Source organism: Hippocampus bargibanti, linkage group LG12 (assembly GCF_051943395.1).
Source record: "Hippocampus bargibanti isolate YZ-2025 linkage group LG12, ASM5194339v1, whole genome shotgun sequence".
NCBI classification, from domain to species: Eukaryota; Metazoa; Chordata; class Actinopteri; order Syngnathiformes; family Syngnathidae; genus Hippocampus; species Hippocampus bargibanti.
In genome coordinates, this window is record NC_142745.1 from 9475064 (window position 1) to 9493221 (window position 18158).

Below are 18158 nucleotides of genomic sequence, written 5' to 3' on the forward strand. Positions count from 1 at the left end.
TTTAGCGACTTCGCTGACAGTTGTCCCTGCTCGGCCTTTCGGCATTGCACAAGACAGTCAAAATCTACAACTCGCCGGTGACAGTGTAAAAAATTAAGCCAACCCCGGGCCAATCATTTGTAATCACGTGACACGGAAAAACAAACGTGCGGTAGGTAGTTCGTCAAACGACAACCAAGGAACGGAGTGAACTTTCTTTCGAAACAATACCGATATAATTTTCAGTTTGAATGACTAGTTATGTCAATGTTGCGTGTTATTCTTTCAAACGGTGCACCGTGGACACACAGTCGTGTGAAACAGATTCTTTCCAATAATGGAAAAACAACACCGACTACAAAAACCTAAATTACACAGCGTCAGATTTAGTGTCGATGACCAAGAGTGTGCAGTTCAAAGCAGATCTATCCAAAAAAACAGATACACTTGGGACACATCTGAAATAATTTACGATTTTAGGATTAGGTGAAAATGTTCTTACATTACTCTTACTGTACGTCGATATACAGGTATTGCAATTTTTGTGTAATATCTATTTTGCAGGTATTTGGCAAGCAAGTTCCTAAAGATATGGCGGCAGAACACATTTGGTCGAATACTCCCTCATAAAGCCAAGTACCAATTTTAGCTATTTATGTTGCATGTCAAGAGCAACACATTCTGGGCATTGTTAAATCGTGTAAAATGTGCTTTTGGATTTTTTTAATCTACAGGTGTCATTATGACAGGGTGCTGCTGAGAAAATCATTTGAGGGATGGAAAGAGGAATGGTGGTCATCTGGGAGGGAGTGGAGTCTTTCAGTACGTGCTGAGTGCCATTACAGGTTGGTTCTTGAGACATTTACTGAAAATGAACAAGTCAAGTTGATCTTGAAATGAGGTGTCTTTCTTCAAGGTATTATCTGCTCTTCATGACATTAGGAAGATGGCAAACATTTATGGCACTGCAAGTGGAAAAGAAGCGCAAAGTGCACAAAGCTCAAGCATTCGGTATGACTGATGGAAACAATTCCGAGAATTAATTTGTAGCATTCTTAAATGACCACTGCATTGGTGTTCATCAGCTGACAGGTCCCGGGTGTGTCAGATTTGGAACAAGTGGGAGCTTTTCATCCAAATGTGTCGACTGAAAAGCAAAGCACTTCAGATAGCTCGAGAGCAACACAGGCGCACAAGGCTGCGGTATGTCATGATGCACTGTGCCTTGAGGTTTAATTTTTAAGTAAAAATAACATTCTTTAACTCGTCCAGGTCAGCATGGTGTTTATGGCAAGCGAGGCTTCAAGAGCATCAAAACATTTCCACAATGGAGGACCAAGCCTTGAAGCACGACTCAGTGAATATACAGAACAAGGTGAATATTCACCAATTCTGTCCTTGACATATTTGTCCTGATGTATTTGGACACTCAAATATACGTGTGAAATTGCCATTGTACAACACCACCGAAATTGATATGATGTTAAACTACCAAGATGTGACTGGAAAGAAGTCTTTCACCTTTAATTCAAGAGTCCACATAAATGTGGCATTTCTATTCAGAAATCAGACCCATCGTCAGGAAAATGTATGAATTTTATTTAATACTTGAAAGGGACACATGTATGTTATCTGATCTTCTGTCAAACAATTTCCTTCAGTGAAATGAGCTGCACCCTACTGCTTGTTCACAGATGGAGAAAGAATCCATAGCTTCTCTTCACTTCAACAACAGGATGCAAAAGAAATCATTGAACGAGTGGCAAGTGTTTGTCTCCAGACGTCAGCACAAAAAAGCCTTACAAGGTTATCATGCAAAAATTGTACATTTTTTATTTAAGGATATTATTATTATACTATTATTATTTATTATTATTATTATATTATTATACTATTATTTTACTCTCTTGGTTATTCAGCTATCGCCCAAGTTCACCTGATGAGGCTGAGCTGGAGAGTGTGGAGGAGCGAGTGGCATCGCAAACAAGGCAAAAAGGAGCATTTGCAAGACACGGAGCCTCTGGAAAGTCGGGTATCTCTGTGCACAGCCATGCAGCATTGGAAGGCGTGTATCCTTTTTTTAAATTTGCTTTCATGCTAGCTTCAACCTACCAACAGGTTTACATTCTTGAGCTCTTCAGCAGATGTGACATGTCGCAAACAAAAAGCAGACAGAGGCCAGAGAGCAAGGCAACACTACAACCATCGCCTACAGGTCACGTTAGAAATTAAAGGCACCCTAAACGAGTTGTGCGTGTACTGTACCGATAAATCTCTTTTCTACTCGCAGCGTGCTGTATTTCAAGGGCTTTCTCAAAACGTGTCCAAAAACAGAGCTAAACGGCTGAACAAAAACACAGCAATCCAGCACCATAACCAAGCTGTAAGTGTGAAGACACTTTGCACTACTTAAATACACTCATTAAGCAGCCATTTTGGGAACAATCTAATGAAATGCCACATTGTTTTATGCCACATGTGCCTGAGAATATTATAAAAATGTCTCAGAATGACTGCAAATCCCATCCATAATACAATATCCAAGAATTAATAGTCTGCCTCTCTTGGGTAAAAAAAAAGAAGAAGAAAAAGCTCAAATTACCATAATAACCAAGGCATATCTCTCATCACACTTGTGTGCCATAACGCCGTGGTTGGGAATCGCTGATTGAAGTATATGTTGTGTTGTTATATTTTAAATAGGTCAAAAATAAGCATTGGAGGCTGTGGAAAGACAGATTGGAGGAGACTGAAGATAAACCTCTCCAAGCCTGGACGGACATGGCACGGAAAAACTACAGGTGCCATTAAGTTCCCACATTCATTGGTGTAAACATGTACTGTAATTCACTTCTGGCTGCCCCCCCTGTTATATATATTTATTTATATATTTAGTTATTTATGTTTGACTTGCTCCCTTTGTAGAACGTACCTGCTGAGTTGCACTTTTGACCACTGGAGGCGAAAACTTGCTGAGAAAAGACAGATTCAGGTCTTTAACGTTGAACATACCCATATTGTAGAATAGTCTAATTCAAAACCGTTGTTTTTCTGCATAGCTCGTATGTTGGAGAGATATTATGTCTTTTTCCTTGGTACTATTGAGCGTTCAACGCACACTTTCAGATACTCATGTGCTGTTGTGCAGGAGCTGGAGTGGCGAGCTGAGGTTTGGTTTGCAGAGCACTGTTTGGCTCATTATTTCAACTCCTGGTGTGAGTATATTCTGCAGAGAAGAGCGAAGAAAGACAGGAGTCACAAGGCGGATGTCTATCATAAGTGAGCATGATTTTGCCCTTCTTCACGAGCAATGTTATCACACTATTAATATTGTGAAGCGCAAAATGATTTGCTGCACACTTTTTGTCTTCAGGGGACACCTGTGCACTCGGGTGCTGGGCACCTGGCGGGAAAGGTCAAACAAGCACAAGGATGAGATGCTCTTGCTGCGATTAGTATGTTGTTACTCTGTTGTTACTCAAACCAACTGACCTGCCAACGGTTCGTCGTGTGAATATTACTGTGAAACATTGCAGACGATAATGAGTTGTTGTTTTCATCAGGCCATTCTTCATGACGAGCAAAGTCGCATACAGCGAGTGTGGGTTCGATGGAGGCAACGGGCAGAGCAGCAGAAGCGAGAAGAGAAGGCGAAGTACCAGGCGCAAGAAGATCAGGGCCAGCAAAGGCTTCCTCACACCTCTTCAGGACAGCAAATAGATAGCAGACCTCGGTTACAGGCCAGGTGAGACAAAGTACACTGTGCGCCCCCTGCCTGTCTCAGCACGATGGGGGACAGAGCTTTCAGCTGCTCTGCCCCAAACTCTGGAACTCACTTCCTCCCAACATTTGTAACATTGATTCTCTTCCCACCTTCAAACCCCATCTCAAAACCAACCTATTTAAAATCGCATTTTCTGCGTAGCTTTTCTCTTGTTTCTATGTATAATTGTATTTTATTTATTGCATCTGTTTTTCTTTCTATGCTTGTCTGTGGCTGTAAAGTGTCCTTGAGAGCTTTGAAAGGCGCTTGAAAATAAAATGTATTATTATTATTATTGTTACACTAAAAAGGCAGAGAATTACTTTTTCTTTTATTTTTTCTATTTCTATTACCGCAGACGTGTGTCTTTTTGTTATTTATTTATGTTTTGTGTGTTATATTTGTTGCTTTTATATGGGTTAAATAGCTTTTGCTTACTCTGGCTTTTTTGCCTGGAATATGCCACTAGACCTCATTTTAAACAATGCAGTGCACAAACGAGTTCTTGTTATAATTACATGATTGCTCATGATTATTTTGATACCAGTACAAATGAGCAGCAGGCTTGTCATCAGGACGATCTTCACTCCATCAGATGGCCGTTGGATAGCTGGACAAAGGTGCCTGTCCTCTATATAGTCTTGCTCCATCTTTTGTTGCTTTTCTATAATGTGAAAATAACTTTTTGACATATGTGTTTCATTTTGTCCAGGAAGAGAAATTTCAGCGATGCCATGAAGAAGAAATTGCAGAGCAAAGCTTGGTGGCCAGGAAGGTATAGGCAACATACAAATAACATTAACTCATTCATTGCCATTCACGAATGTATTCAAGAATGTAAAATATGACGTGGAGCGCCACTCCCGAATTTGTTCCGGTTTTGTTTGCTAGGGTGCTGATAAAGCACTAGCTATGGCCTCTGGCAATGTTTTTTCCTTTTCCACAAATAAGCAGCATTTCCCTTTTTTTCGTGTTAGCGCTTTGTTCCAGCTTCAGCTGTTGGTAAAGGGCCATATAAACCAATATGTATGTATTGCATTGTATTTTGGACAGCCGCCCTCATTTCAAGCTCATATAACTCCAGACCCATATAATTTAAGATTTTTTTTTTCTGATGAAAGAAGTGAGACTAAGGTTTCTCACGCTGCATTGAATGTTTATGTAGTCCGAAAACTCAATATTCTGTGGGTCCTGGAATTCAAGTGGTAATGACCAAGACCCTGGCAGTGGACACATTTTTGCACGTCTGGCAGTGAATGAGTTAACAGAATGAAGTGAAAGAGTTAACAGAATGTTTCAGCCGCAAGGCACTTTAAAGACAATGAGAGCAAATGTAAGGACTACATGTGCCATCTGAAGGACAATCATCCATTTTTTAAGTTTACACTGTTAAAGACAGATTCTGTCATGAGCGAGTTGACAGCTGGGCGGGGCCTCCGCTCCCGACGTCCGCCAACTGCTGTCAATTCCCTCATGTTGGACATTTAAACCCGACGCTGGCACTTACCCAGCGTCGGAAAATACTACGCCTCACTCATACCTTGAACGTGTATTCAGTACGTGAGTTGCTTCGCCCGAGAATTATCGAGCCACGATCGCGTCTGTTTATATGCACCGCGTCGTATGCTGTTTTGCACCCTCGTGTGCCTTTTTATTTTGTTAGTTAGTGTGGTTGGGTGGATTGCCGCCGCCCACCCACTAGCCTTGCTGTTTTTTTGTCACTTTTATTTGTTCTACAAACTTTATACCGGGTCCGCGTCATCTCGGGGTAAATTTTTAATATAGTTTTTTTATTACATCTAAATTGAGTGTACTGGTGTACCTGAAGTTATGTCCGTTATGCATGATGTAAACAGTCTTATATATTTTTTTTGTAATCTCTGCCAACAGCTCCCGGACACACTCGAAATTTCAGAGGCGACCGAACGAGCACTCTGGCATTGGGCCCTTACACTTCAAGCCAAGGTGTCATCTCCCTGTTTCATCCATTTTCTGTTCGAAATATGATTGCAGGAAGACAGTTGTCTTTATGTGGTGTTTGGGAACTTATCACAGGTGCTGTACGGCTGGAGGCTGTGGGTCACAGAAAAGCGCTGGAAGAAGGTGGAGGCGACGAAATCTGCTTTGGTAAACAAAGCCAACCGTTTGATTTGCTTTAAGAGAGGTGCACTCAACTAAGACTCGTAATTGACTTACTCTGCCCATAACCAGGCATGGAGAGAAGAAACAAAGGGTGCACTGCCTGACCACCATCACAAGAGAAAAACCTCAGACAGGCCTGAATATTCTGGCAATCCAGGCAAGAATAAAGCACACATGGAAAAAGAAATAATGTCTCCATTTGGATGCATTTGTCACAACAAAAAGGGTCATTCCGGTGGCACAATAAACAAAGAATATCATACCCAGTGATGATAGATACTTAAAATACAGCATTCAAAACGAATAATTCCAATGTATCAAAAGCATTGCAACAAGAAGTCTAATTTGTGACACCTCTTCTACTCTTTGTGGCTCTGTCACTAGGGGAGCTCCTGCAGAAGGAACAAGGAGTCACAGAAAAAGCCCAGAAGCATTACGACTTCAATTTGCTGATGAAAACATTGCGAGCATGGAAGAAGCTTCATCATACAAACCTCAAATATAAGGTAAGTTTCCTAACAACTCACACCGATTGGTTTAATCAACATCACATGACAACAGTGATGTCGTTGGTGATGAAACAACAAGGAATGTCGTTGCTGAGACTGAAGCTGTACCAGACCTACTTTGTACTCTGGAGGAGGAAGGTAGCTGACTAATTTTACATATACAGTCAAATATGATGGGATATATGTTTTTTTACACTGACTGTTGGACATTTAAACCTGACGCTGGCACTTACCCAGCGTCAGAAGACACTACGCCTCGCGCCTGGCCCGTACCTTGAACGTGTATTCAGTACGTGAGTTGCTTCGCCCGAGAATTATCTAGCTACAATCGCGTCTGTTTATATGCTGTTTTGCACCCTCGTGTGCCTTTTTATTTTGTTAGTTAGTGTGGTTAGGTGGATTGCCGCCCACCCACTAGCCTTGCTGTTTTTTTGTCACTTTTGTTTGTTCTACAAACTTTTTACCGGCTCCACGTCATCTCGGACCCACACTTTCTGTTAATAAATCAACTGCCTGCACCAACGCCTCTGTCACCTGCTTAGCGATCCACCACCTATCCCTAACGTTCCCACTCGTCAGCTGCCAATGTCGCCTTCGGAACGTGACAGATTCATTTCACAACATAGTTATATCACTGCAATTGTACACCTTCCACAATGAATACAGTATACTGTATTCTTAAATTAATATCTATCAAGTGAATTATTATTATATTTACAAAGGGTAAATTTTTAATATTGTTTTTTTATTACATCTAAATTGAGTGTACTGGTGTACCTGATGTTATGTCTGTTATGCATGATGTAAACAGTCTTATGTATATATATATATTTTTTTTTTTTTTAATCTCTGCCAACAGCTTCCGGAGACACTCGAAATTTCAGAGGCGACCGAACGAGCACTCTGGCATTGGGCCTTTACACTTCAAGCCAAGGTGTCATCTCCCTGTTTCATCCATTTTCTGTTCGAAATATGATTGCATGATGCAGGAAGACAGTTGTCTTTATGTGGTGTTTGGGAACTTATCGCAGGTGCTGTACGGCTGGAAACTGTGGGTCACAGAAAAGCGCCGGAAGAAGGTGGAGGCGACGAAATTTGCTTTGGTAAACAAAGCCAACCGTTTGATTTGCTTTAAGACAGGTGCACTCAACTAAGACTCGTAATTGACTTACTGTGCCCATAACCAGGCATGGAGAGAAGAAACAAAGGGTGCACTGCCTGACCACCATCACAAGAGAAAAACCTCCGACAGGCCTGAATATTCTGACAATCCAGGCAAGAATAAAGCACACATGGAAAAAAAATAATGTCTCCATTTGGATGCATTTGTAACAACAAAAAGGGTCATTCCGATGGCACAATAACAAAGAATATCATATCCAGTGATGACAGACACTTAAAATACAGCATTCAAAACGAATAATTCCAATGTATCAAAAGCATTGCAACACGAAGTCTAATTTGTGAAACCGCTTCTACTCTTTGTCGGTCTGTCACTAGGGGAGCTCCTGGAGAAGGAACGAGGAGTCACAGAAAAAGCCCAGAAGCATTACGACTTCAATTTGCTGATGAAAACATTGCAAGCATGGAAGAAGCTTCATCATAAAAACCTCAAATATAAGGTAAGTTTCCTAACGACTCACACCTATTGGTTTAATCAACATCACATGGCAACAGTGATGTCGTTGGGGATGAAACGACAAGGAATGTCGTTGCTGAGACTGAAGATGTACCAGACCTACTTTGTACTCTGGAGGAGGAAGGTCGCTGACTAATTTTACATATACAGTCAAATATGGTGGATATATGTTTTTTTTACCTGTAATTGCTACAGTCAATGCTAATCCCTCAGCTTTAAATGTCCTTGGCATTGTTTCCTATGGAAAAAAAATCAAGATGATAAATGTAGTATGAATGCAGTCAATATGGTCACTCACTGGCAATGTGGCCTCACTTCCACCTTGATCCAGTACAAAATATGTTAAAAATAGGAAAAAAATATTTTGGAATTGGTGGCACGCTAAAGGCCTGAGGCGACATGGCTCAGTGTTAAGATTTGTCATCTTCTAACCTTGAAGCTGACTATTTAATCAATAGAATACAAAAATTATTAAAAACATTCAATGATATTATTATTAACTCGTTCACTGCCATTCACGAATTTATTCGGGAATTGAAAATATGATAAAGAGCGCCATTTCCGAATTAGATCGTTTTCTGTTTTTTCATGCTTGGTTGCTGATAAAGTGCTGGTCAGACATCTGGCAATTTTTTTCTTTTCCACAAGGGGCAGCATTTCAATTTTTTTCAATGTTAGCGTTTTGTTCCAGCTTCAGCTGTTGTTAAAGCGCTATATAAACAAACCGCCCTCATTCCAAGCTCCTATAACTCCAGACTCATATATTTTCAGAATTAACTCTTTTTTTCGGATGAAAGAAGAGATCCCCAAGGTTTCTTACGCTGCATTGAATGTTTATGTAGTCCTAAAACTCAATATTCTGTGGGTCCTGGAATTCGAGTGGGAATGACCAAGACCCTGGCAGTGGACACATTTTTGCATATTGTCTGGCAGTGAATGAGTTAAAATAAATATTCCAGACACAAATGTTACCTTTTTTCAAAAATTTGACGATATGAATGACCTTGAACAGCTGCGTCAAAACCATTTTTGCTGCGGGCCACTTTCGTGTTACACTTTCCCTTGAAAGGCCGCCAGAACAGCGAACGGAAAATAATGTAAAAAAATGTTATTGTGCTATTGTACACCACAAATTGATGAATTACTACTTTTGAAATCACTCAAATCAAGTACACAATTACTACAAAATGTATTATTTTTGACAATTTCATATTTCGGTACAGATTTGAACAATGATCATGGAAGTTTACACAAATGATTTTCTCTTGAGGGCCACATAAAATGCCATGGGGGACCAAATCTTGTTTGACACTTGTGACCCGAGATTCTGATTCAAAGCCAATCCCAGAGCCAATACCTCTCTGGCAATGTTGACCAAAGATTGTCATTTTAGGCAACATTTTTTCATGGATCACTTGCTGACGCATAAGTTAAAATGTGCATGTGTACCTAAACGTGTGTGTGTACATAGTTCCTGTTGAAAGACAAGGTGTCCGTGCAGACCGAGCAGGCCCTCTGGCATTGGGCCCTCACTCTTCAAGCCAAGGTACCACCTGTCTTCTTCTTGCTTTAAAACTCTGGTCGAGCGGTTTTTTTTGGGGGGGAACTGCTGCAGGTGCTGTATGCATGGAGGCTATGGGTCACAGCGCAGCGCCGACAGAAAACAGAGGCGTTGGAAGCAGCTCAAGGAGACAAAGATGAGTCACAAAGTGTGGATGGGATGTACAGTACACACACAAATACCAGCTGGGGATTGGCGAAGCCTGCAATCCAGATAGATGAAGAACTGGTGCGTTTGTGTTCATATTTCCTTTCTCTAACTAAATGTGCCCCGTTCAAACAGCCTGCTTATTTTCTGTAGCAAAGTCTTCGTATTCAGAGAATTGTGAAGTGTTGTGCCATGAAGTGGAAGCAGAGGGCTCTTTGCAAACCACAAAAAAACACAGTGACCTTCCCTTGTCCAGATTGGAAATCTGGGAAATGTGACGCAGATGACAATGAGCTGTGAGTGCATAGCAGCCCTTAAATGATTCCATTTTTTTTCCAAATTTTAAACAAATGTATGCGTTTTTGCCATTTCTTCTCCAGAATCCACCCTTTGGTGCGACGCCAGCCTCGACGCTGCGAGGAACTGTTTGCGCCCTCACTGAAAGCATTACCGTATGATGGGTATAACTTTTTTCCATTTTTTTTTTAAATCTGATATTTTATTTATTTACTTATTTATTTATTTATTCATTGGCTATAATTTTACTATCATTTTACTATCATTTTATTTATTTGTTTATTTATGTATGTATTTATTTGTTTATGTATTTATGTATGTATTATTATTATTATTTTAATTTTTATTTATTCATTCATTTATTCCCTGGTGCTTTCTACTATCTTTGTGACTGCTTTATATCCTGTATACTAGGATAGTTGTCCATGTTAAGCCCTTTTGTTACAGCTTCAGCTGTTGATAAAGCACTATATAAATCAATATATATTGTAATGTATTGTATTATTCACAATGTATTTATTTTTAGCTATTTTGTAAATTATTTAATCAAATTTGGCTGTATGTGTATCTAGAAATCATCAGTTTTTTTATTATTTCATATTCATCAAGTCACAAGACTGAAAAAAAATCATTCAAAATTTAAAAAAAGATCATCATTATCAAGATCCTGAAAAGAGCTTGACACACATAATTATGTACGCAGCGTCAAGGCTAAAAATGCTTTTGGGTCTTTTGTTCAGCTGCCGAACATCTGCTGGAGTAGACACACAACTTTGGCAGTGCATTTCTTCATCACAGACAGATCTTGCTCTGTCATCCTCATCCATCTATCATCCTTCCTTCCCTATCAACAGCCCTTGTCAAAGCGGAGACGTGCGCCACGCATCGCCCCAGAAATCTCCAGCTTGCATCCGTCAGACGCCGTGTGAGCTGCTCTTGCCACCACCCGCGTCCATGAACACAGAAAACAATGTAAAAATCGTCGCTTTGACTTTGATACATGAATCAATCCATCACCAAGTCCTCCACCTTCTATTTGTTGTTCATATCCTAGACGGGATATGGCATCTTGGGAACAGCAGAACAGAGTTTGGCACATTTTTCATCAACGCCTTCAGGTACATCGAAAGTGACTTTCCGCTCTCTAGCTTATATACATTTAATAAATACAGTAAAGTCTCGTTATATCGATATTCAAGGGAGTCCGAAAAAATATCGAAAAAACCGGGACTATCGATATATCCGACCCCGTTTGCATGTAATTTTCTCCGTGCGTGCATAGAAATAGTATCGATATAACCGGTACTATCGATATATCCGATATCGATATAACGAGACTTTACTGTATATATTGTGGCTTTTCTTCAAGACATACATTCAAAAGAACCGAATGGAGACTCAGCAAATGATGCAACCTCATCGCTAATGAAGGAGCTAATGAGCATAAAGCAGGACATTAGGAGCTTCCAGCAGGACAGGGAGCAGCTCAGGTCAGCGCAAATTAACATAATTTGTCATGCTTTTCTGTTTTCATCAGTGGCGGGCCATGGATTTCATCGCTAGGTCGACGTCTCAATCAATCTAGACTGAAAAAAGTGTGGTGTGATTTAATACAAGTTCACTAGAGGGTATCATAAGCCAGGAAATCACTGACCTCACCTTTCTTAACATGTCCATTTTTTTCTTGAAAAGTCCGTCTTGAAAATGGCTTTGACAGGAAATCTCCCACCAAATCAATTTCTTCTCCTCTTTCAGCAATTGTGGGTTGACAAAGCTGCTATTAAATCAACACAGTATATTTGCTTATGTAGCTCGCTACCAATACAGTGTGCAAGCTCTGTCCAGTATGCTCTTATAACTAGCAACTAGTGATACTATGATTAACTCGTGACTAGCCAATCACAGTTGGCCAAAACTGACGTTTCCAGCGCCTTCCAGCAGGCCATGGGTTGCCTACTCAAAATCTGATTGGTTAAAGCAACAGTTTCATCGACACGTATTTTATGCTCCAGGGCCTGCAGAACTGATTGTGAAGGCGTCCAGGTAGATTACTGACCCCCGATAAAAAAATGATGGCTGCAATGTGATTGGTTAAATGCTTAAATACAAAAACACACACCTGTAAGCAGCGCAACATGGGAAAGGTCATGAAAGGAAGCTGAAAGACAATTTAGAATTATTTAATAAGAATTCTTGGACAAAATACAATTAATATCAGTCCGTGATTGAGATATTTTTAGGCCAGCACAGAAGGCTTTGCAGGCCTAGAAGTTCCGCCACTGGTTGTCATGTACATCATCATTTACTGAAGGCTTTTTGGCTGCTCAGGCTCTGGCAGAGAATTAAATACGTTTTGCAAAGGTGGCTAGAGACCAGTGGAAAAGATCAGGAAATGGCTACAAATGCGGTTTGTCAAGAGCTCAAAGAGGTGAGGGAAAACTGGTTGGTTATCGCAGACTAAATTACCAAACGTTTCTCTCACTTTGTGATTTGCGCGTTTACAGCTGGAGGAGCGCATGGAGAAATTGTCCCGTGACTTGGGAACACGAAGGCTGACAATGCGATTTCATGCAGAAAGGATTCAACATTTACAGGCTGTTCTCGACCGCTCAGTATTTTCTTCTCTTTATCAGCAGGTGCAAATGTAAACGTAACGCACTTTAGACAATGACTGAAAACGGTTTAGTCTCCTTCTACAATTATAATTGGGTCAGTTCATTTTATTTCCTTTCTCACAGTGTACTGCATATATTGTTATGGTGGGGTGGGGTGGGGGGGGGGGCAATATAGTCCAGGATTCTCAAGATTTTATTTTAATGTCCGGCTGGAGATTTTGTAGACGGAGTGCAGTAGAATATAACGTTTGTACTGAAGGTGCGCATTTTTTTTTACATTGCACATCATTTTGAAGAATTTGAGGTGATGTAAATAAAGTTATGAAACAATTTGTATAAAGAATTATTTATTGCCAACATCTTCATTATTATTCCAAGATGGCGTCTGTGATTTCCACATGACTGTCCAGTTCTGAGAAACATTTTATTGTTTTGAGGTTCAAACAAAGGGTCGTTTTGCCAGGTTTCTGAAGTCTTCAAAATGTCACTACTAAATTCTTAATATTTTGGTCAAAATTTAAACACTATTTTGTTATCAGTTTCAATTTTTTTTCCAGGGGCACTGATGAAAATGGCATTTTAGGGGCCATCTTACAGTTTGACGTACAATGTATAATTCGTTATCGTGTTTGTATTCATACATTGCCCATTTTACGAACGTTCGACTAAATGACTACGTGTTCCACAATGCATCGCGCAACTATTTGCTGTTGCACAACAATTGATTCCGGTTGTCTTCAATGTCACACGAAGATAGTTTCGGGTCTATTATTTTATCCCGGTGTGGCTGACAAGTCATGTAACAAGTCACAAACAAGCTTCTTTAGTGGCGTTTACAAACCGCTGTTATAAGGTAATGTGTTTTTTTGCGTCTACTATTTGGTTGATTTGCTGAAGAGTCTAGCATTCCTTTTTAGTGCTTACATTTCTCTAAGTGTTGAGTTTTACTCGCATCATATTAAATACAGTATGTGTGGCTAGACGTACTGTAGGTGTCAAGATAGCAAGCGACGAAAAGATTAACCAGGTAATTTGTGGTTATTTTGACACGATATGCTTAGATTGTATACATTTGTGTTACCTCATCCGTGTGTGTCCCTTTCACTCGGACCTGGAAGAAGAATAGCATGTTCCCCTTGCTTTATTTACTGTAACGATGGAAGTGCTAAATACCCAATGCACACACCAAATCACATAGAGTATTTTTCTTTGGAAAAATCTCAGCGACATAGAAAAAATATGGTTAAAAACACTGGCCTGAATTGTGGTACAAAGGTGCATTTTCTCGACTTGGTACATTAAATTTGGAGAACCGATTCAATGACGATTTTTTTAGATGACCATTGTGAAGCAGATGAGAATCCCATGCAGAGTTACAACACTGCACACAACATCTTCGAGGAGGACATCCACAGCCCCCGCTGGGATGTTCGTCCCAAACTGTGGCTCCATAGACAAACGGTGTCTCCAGCTGCTCCAGGACTTTGTCTCGCAGGCCACACGGCTGTTTGTCATCACTGGCGCTGGCCTCTCCACCGAATCAGGCATCCCAGATTACCGCTCAGAAGGTGTGGGCCTGTACGCCCGTACTGACAGACGTCCCATTCAGCATGTCGAGTTTCTCCGTAGTGCCAAGTCACGTCAGCGTTATTGGGCACGAAACTTTCTGGGGTGGCCGCATTTCTCATCGCATCATCCGAATGCAGCTCACATGGTGCTTCAGCATTGGGAAGAGCAAGGAAAGCTGCACTGGTTGGTCACCCAGAATGTGGATGCCCTCCATTCAAAGGCAAGACAGAAAAGACTCACTGAACTCCATGGATGTACTCACAGGTGACCAAACATATCAGTGACAACAAGGCTTATTACGTATGGTTGTTTTGCAATGTTTGCTATTTCCTCCGCAATATCAATCGTCTCCGTCCCTCTCTCACCCCTCACACCACTGCTATCCTCGTCCACAGTCTCGTCACCTCCCGTATCGATTATTGTAATTCACTTCTTTTCGGGGTCAATCAAAAATGTCTCCATAAACTCCAACTAGTCAAATTCCTCAGCCCGGATCATCACAAAAACCCCCTCATTTCACCACATCACTCCTGTCCTCCAACAGCTCCACTGGCTCCCTGTTAAACTCCGTATTGAATTCAAGATACTTCTGTTTACATTTAAAGCCATCCATAACCTTGCCCCCCCCTATCTGTCTGACCTAATTCAAATCTCCGTTCCTACTCGGGCCCTCAGATCCTCTTCCTCCCTCCACCTCTACACGCCCTCTGCCCGTCTCACAACGATGGGGTGCAGAGCTTTCAGCCGCTCCGCTCCTAAACTCTGGAACTCACTTCCACCCAACATCCGCAACATTGACTCCCTTCCTACTTTCAAATCTCACCTGAAAACCCACCTCTTTAAACTTGCTTACATGGTCTAATTTATTATGCTGTTTTATTATTTATTGCTTTATGCATGATTTTACTGTTTTGTGTGTTGTCTTTGTTGTAAAGTGTCCTTGAGTGTTCAGAAAGGCGCTTGTAAATTAAATGTATTATTATTATTATTATTATTATTAAAGATCTTAAAAAAACATTTAAACTAAATTGGTTACACTCAATGTGAGCATGTGTTTCTACCCTCAGGGTAGTGTGTTTAGGCTGTGGCAGCATCTCTGCGAGGGAGGAGCTCCAGAGACGTTTAAATGAGCTCAACCCAGGCTGGATAGCTCAGCCCGCCGGGGCAGTGGCTCCAGATGGTGACGTCTTCTTGGAAGATGAGCTGGCCTTCATTTCAGGGTCCCATCCTGCGTGGACTGTGGAGGAATATTGAAGCCTGAGGTGACCTTCTTTGGAGACACAGTGAACAAAGACACAGTGCAGTTTGTACACAACAAATTAGCCCAGTCGGACGCAGTGCTCGTTCTCGGGTCATCACTGCAGGTGAGTGTCACCTAAATACAGACATTTTTCTTCTGGTGATTACACACGTGAATAAAATTGGCTGCTAATCTCCCTTTTCTTCTACCGGTCCACATTTAGCCTATTCCACACCATGTTACCAAGTACATGTAGTATAGTGATGACTTGTCTCTCTTCAAATAAGCAAAGTGATTTATTACAAGTTTGAAGACACTTGAGATGCTAATTGGTGGGCACATTTTAGTTGAACATATGCTTGTAGTCAAATTATTTTCAGTTTTTTGTCTGTGTTCTAACATTTTAATCATAACGTTTCTTAAAAGAATTATGTTGAACAACAATTCAAGAGCAAACGGTTGATTGTCATTATTTTTAGTTGTCTTATTTGTCCAATTATTTCTGTACCCATTGTAGTTTTGGATTTACCAACAATTTTGTCAACGTGTTCACAGGTCTACTCAGCATACAGATTTTTATTGGCAGCTAAGGACAGGAAGTTACCAGTTGCCATTGTGAACATTGGGCCTACGAGGGCAGATCATTTGGCACAGCTCAAAGTGAGTGGTCGCTGTGCTGAAGTACTGTCAGTCATTCAACCTCTCTGACCGTAATGCCATGAAACATGGACATACTGTGTGCAAAGAGGAAAAACTACCTCAATTTCGCTACCAGGATCATCCGAATACAACGTCACATTTAATCTTATGTGATTCAATTCAAGCGTGATATCCAAAAATCTACAGTCGACCCCCACATACTCACAGTTCACATTTGGGCCTAATATGCCACTAGGGCGGTGCAACATGGTTCAGAATCAGAAAGCCTTTAATATTCCCACCATGGTGAAATTTGTTTGAAATGTACCACAATATCAGGATTTTATAATAATAATAATACATTTGATTTTTAAGCGCCTTTCAAAATTCTCAAGGTCACTTTACAGTTTTACTTCAGTTCATGACAATATATCCTGAATATTTATATTTTTTGAAGAAGTTGACCAGTTTTCTTTGAAATATGTCCCATGCCCCCCCTGTCTAAATACAGTATTTTGATTAATGTTGCATTTAGGAATACAGACACTCCCCTACTTACGAACATTCAGGTTACAAACAATGGCACATGCAAACATTGTTGTAGATACAGTAAAGTCTCGTTATATCGATATCTGTTATACGAATATCGATAGTACTGCTTATTACGATACTATTTCTATGAACGCAAGGAGAAAATTTACATGCCGCAGGATCGGATATATCGATAGTCCGGTTATATCGATATTTTTTCCGACTCCCGAGAATATCGATATAACGAGACTTTACTGTATGTAGTATTCTCTCCAGTTGTACATGTACATATCTTTATAGAGCATATTTTATTAAATGTGTATTTTTCAGTACAAACCAATAGACGTTACTTATACAAGCCTTAAACATATTTATATAAACCTTAAACATACTTATCTAAACCTTAAACATACTATCCATACAAAATATAGCACTGAAGCAACTTACAAACGAATTCACCTTACGAACGACCGATCGGCAAGTATCTTGTTCGTAAATTGGGCAGTGTCTGTAAGAGTTCAGTAAATTCAATTCAATACATGTGGGATCAAAATATTACTACTCCACTCTTTTCTAATTATGTCCCGGTTGTAAATATAGTTGCAAATGTCATGCTGTATTAATAAACAAGAAGAAAAGGCTCTTTGAACAGTTTAATGGAGTTACGAATATGTGATGTTGGGTCACAAACAAACTGCCGGTAGAGTAATTGCAGATTGACAAACAGTGAGGTCTGTTAGAATATTTTGCTGCTGGAATCTCTCTTGAAGGCCAAGCTTCCACTCCACCAGGCTAGACAGAGTCTCATTCTGTAGGACGGTTGGGATGCTGAATGAGTAAAGTTGATGGCTGGAGGCACCTGCAATCCATGTTGCAGATACCGTGGTCACCGTCAATGGGGTCATAGCGAGGCAGTTTTCAAAGCTCTCAGTCTGATCAAACCAGTAAACAGTGGGGTAACCCAGTAACAGCCCGAAAACAGTGCTCAGATTCCACTCATCTGAACCGTTTCCCACACAAATAACTTTGTCAACATCCTTTGCTTCATTTAAGTCGCTGAGATAAAAAAGGAGATCTTGCGCAATACTCTTTAGGCCTGTTTTGACTGACTCGATAATGGTTGGCTTCTCCAATAAGTGACTGATGTCAATTACTGTCGGGCTGCTATTGTGAAGAATCCTCTCTAGACTGGAGCGCATCACAACTGGGTTAACAATGAGGCTGTTACCGTGTAAATCCAAGGTGACAAGGGAGTCCGATATGAGTTGGGATGACTGACATGAGAGCAAATACCGATGAACCTGCTCTGCAGTGGCGCTGTTGGTGTCATACAGCAGAGCGGGTTTCAAAGCTGAATCAACAGCCAAGAGATGAGCGGCCACATCAAGACTGTGTGTGACAGAAAGATGTTTCCTTCCATTGGATAAATATTTACGAGCAGCATCAACAAAGAGCTCCCGAGTGTGCATAGCTTGACAAAGCTCTCAGATAGCTTGACAAATTAAACAATTTTGAAATGCTATACAA

The 18158-nt window shown here is 40.6% G+C and overlaps 3 protein-coding genes across 3 annotated transcripts; 2 read left to right on the plus strand and 1 right to left on the minus strand.

The window, feature by feature from the left end:
* The first annotated feature begins 157 nt into the window (after nucleotides 1–157).
* On the plus strand, nucleotides 158–12976 carry sfi1 (SFI1 centrin binding protein). The gene is made up of 34 exons (XM_089009641.1): nucleotides 158–465; nucleotides 544–615; nucleotides 714–824; nucleotides 896–990; nucleotides 1065–1182; nucleotides 1252–1354; nucleotides 1674–1785; nucleotides 1899–2048; nucleotides 2124–2194; nucleotides 2270–2362; nucleotides 2683–2780; nucleotides 2905–2971; nucleotides 3128–3258; nucleotides 3353–3434; nucleotides 3543–3724; nucleotides 4290–4362; nucleotides 4455–4517; nucleotides 5633–5707; nucleotides 5798–5869; nucleotides 5954–6041; nucleotides 6269–6390; nucleotides 7253–7327; nucleotides 7425–7496; nucleotides 7581–7668; nucleotides 7894–8015; nucleotides 9504–9578; nucleotides 9648–9821; nucleotides 9894–10036; nucleotides 10121–10201; nucleotides 10892–11009; nucleotides 11092–11155; nucleotides 11407–11527; nucleotides 12366–12465; nucleotides 12542–12976. Exons 1-34 carry the CDS (start codon nucleotides 317–319, stop codon nucleotides 12683–12685), a joined length of 3504 nt encoding a protein of 1167 aa, XP_088865767.1. The 5' UTR covers nucleotides 158–316; the 3' UTR covers nucleotides 12686–12976.
* Nucleotides 12977–13367: 391 nt separating this feature from the next.
* On the plus strand, nucleotides 13368–17280 carry sirt4 (sirtuin 4). The gene is given in 5 exon segments (XM_089009903.1): nucleotides 13368–13505; nucleotides 13989–14485; nucleotides 15289–15428; nucleotides 15431–15585; nucleotides 16017–17280. Coding segments are annotated over 4 exon segments (945 nt in total). The 5' UTR covers nucleotides 13368–13505; the 3' UTR covers nucleotides 16170–17280.
* lg12h1orf74 (linkage group 12 C1orf74 homolog) lies at nucleotides 17271–18108 on the minus strand. The gene has a single exon (XM_089009904.1). It carries the CDS (start codon nucleotides 18098–18100, stop codon nucleotides 17315–17317), a length of 786 nt encoding a protein of 261 aa, XP_088866030.1. The 5' UTR covers nucleotides 18101–18108; the 3' UTR covers nucleotides 17271–17314.
* Between the last annotated feature and the right edge of the window lie 50 nt (nucleotides 18109–18158).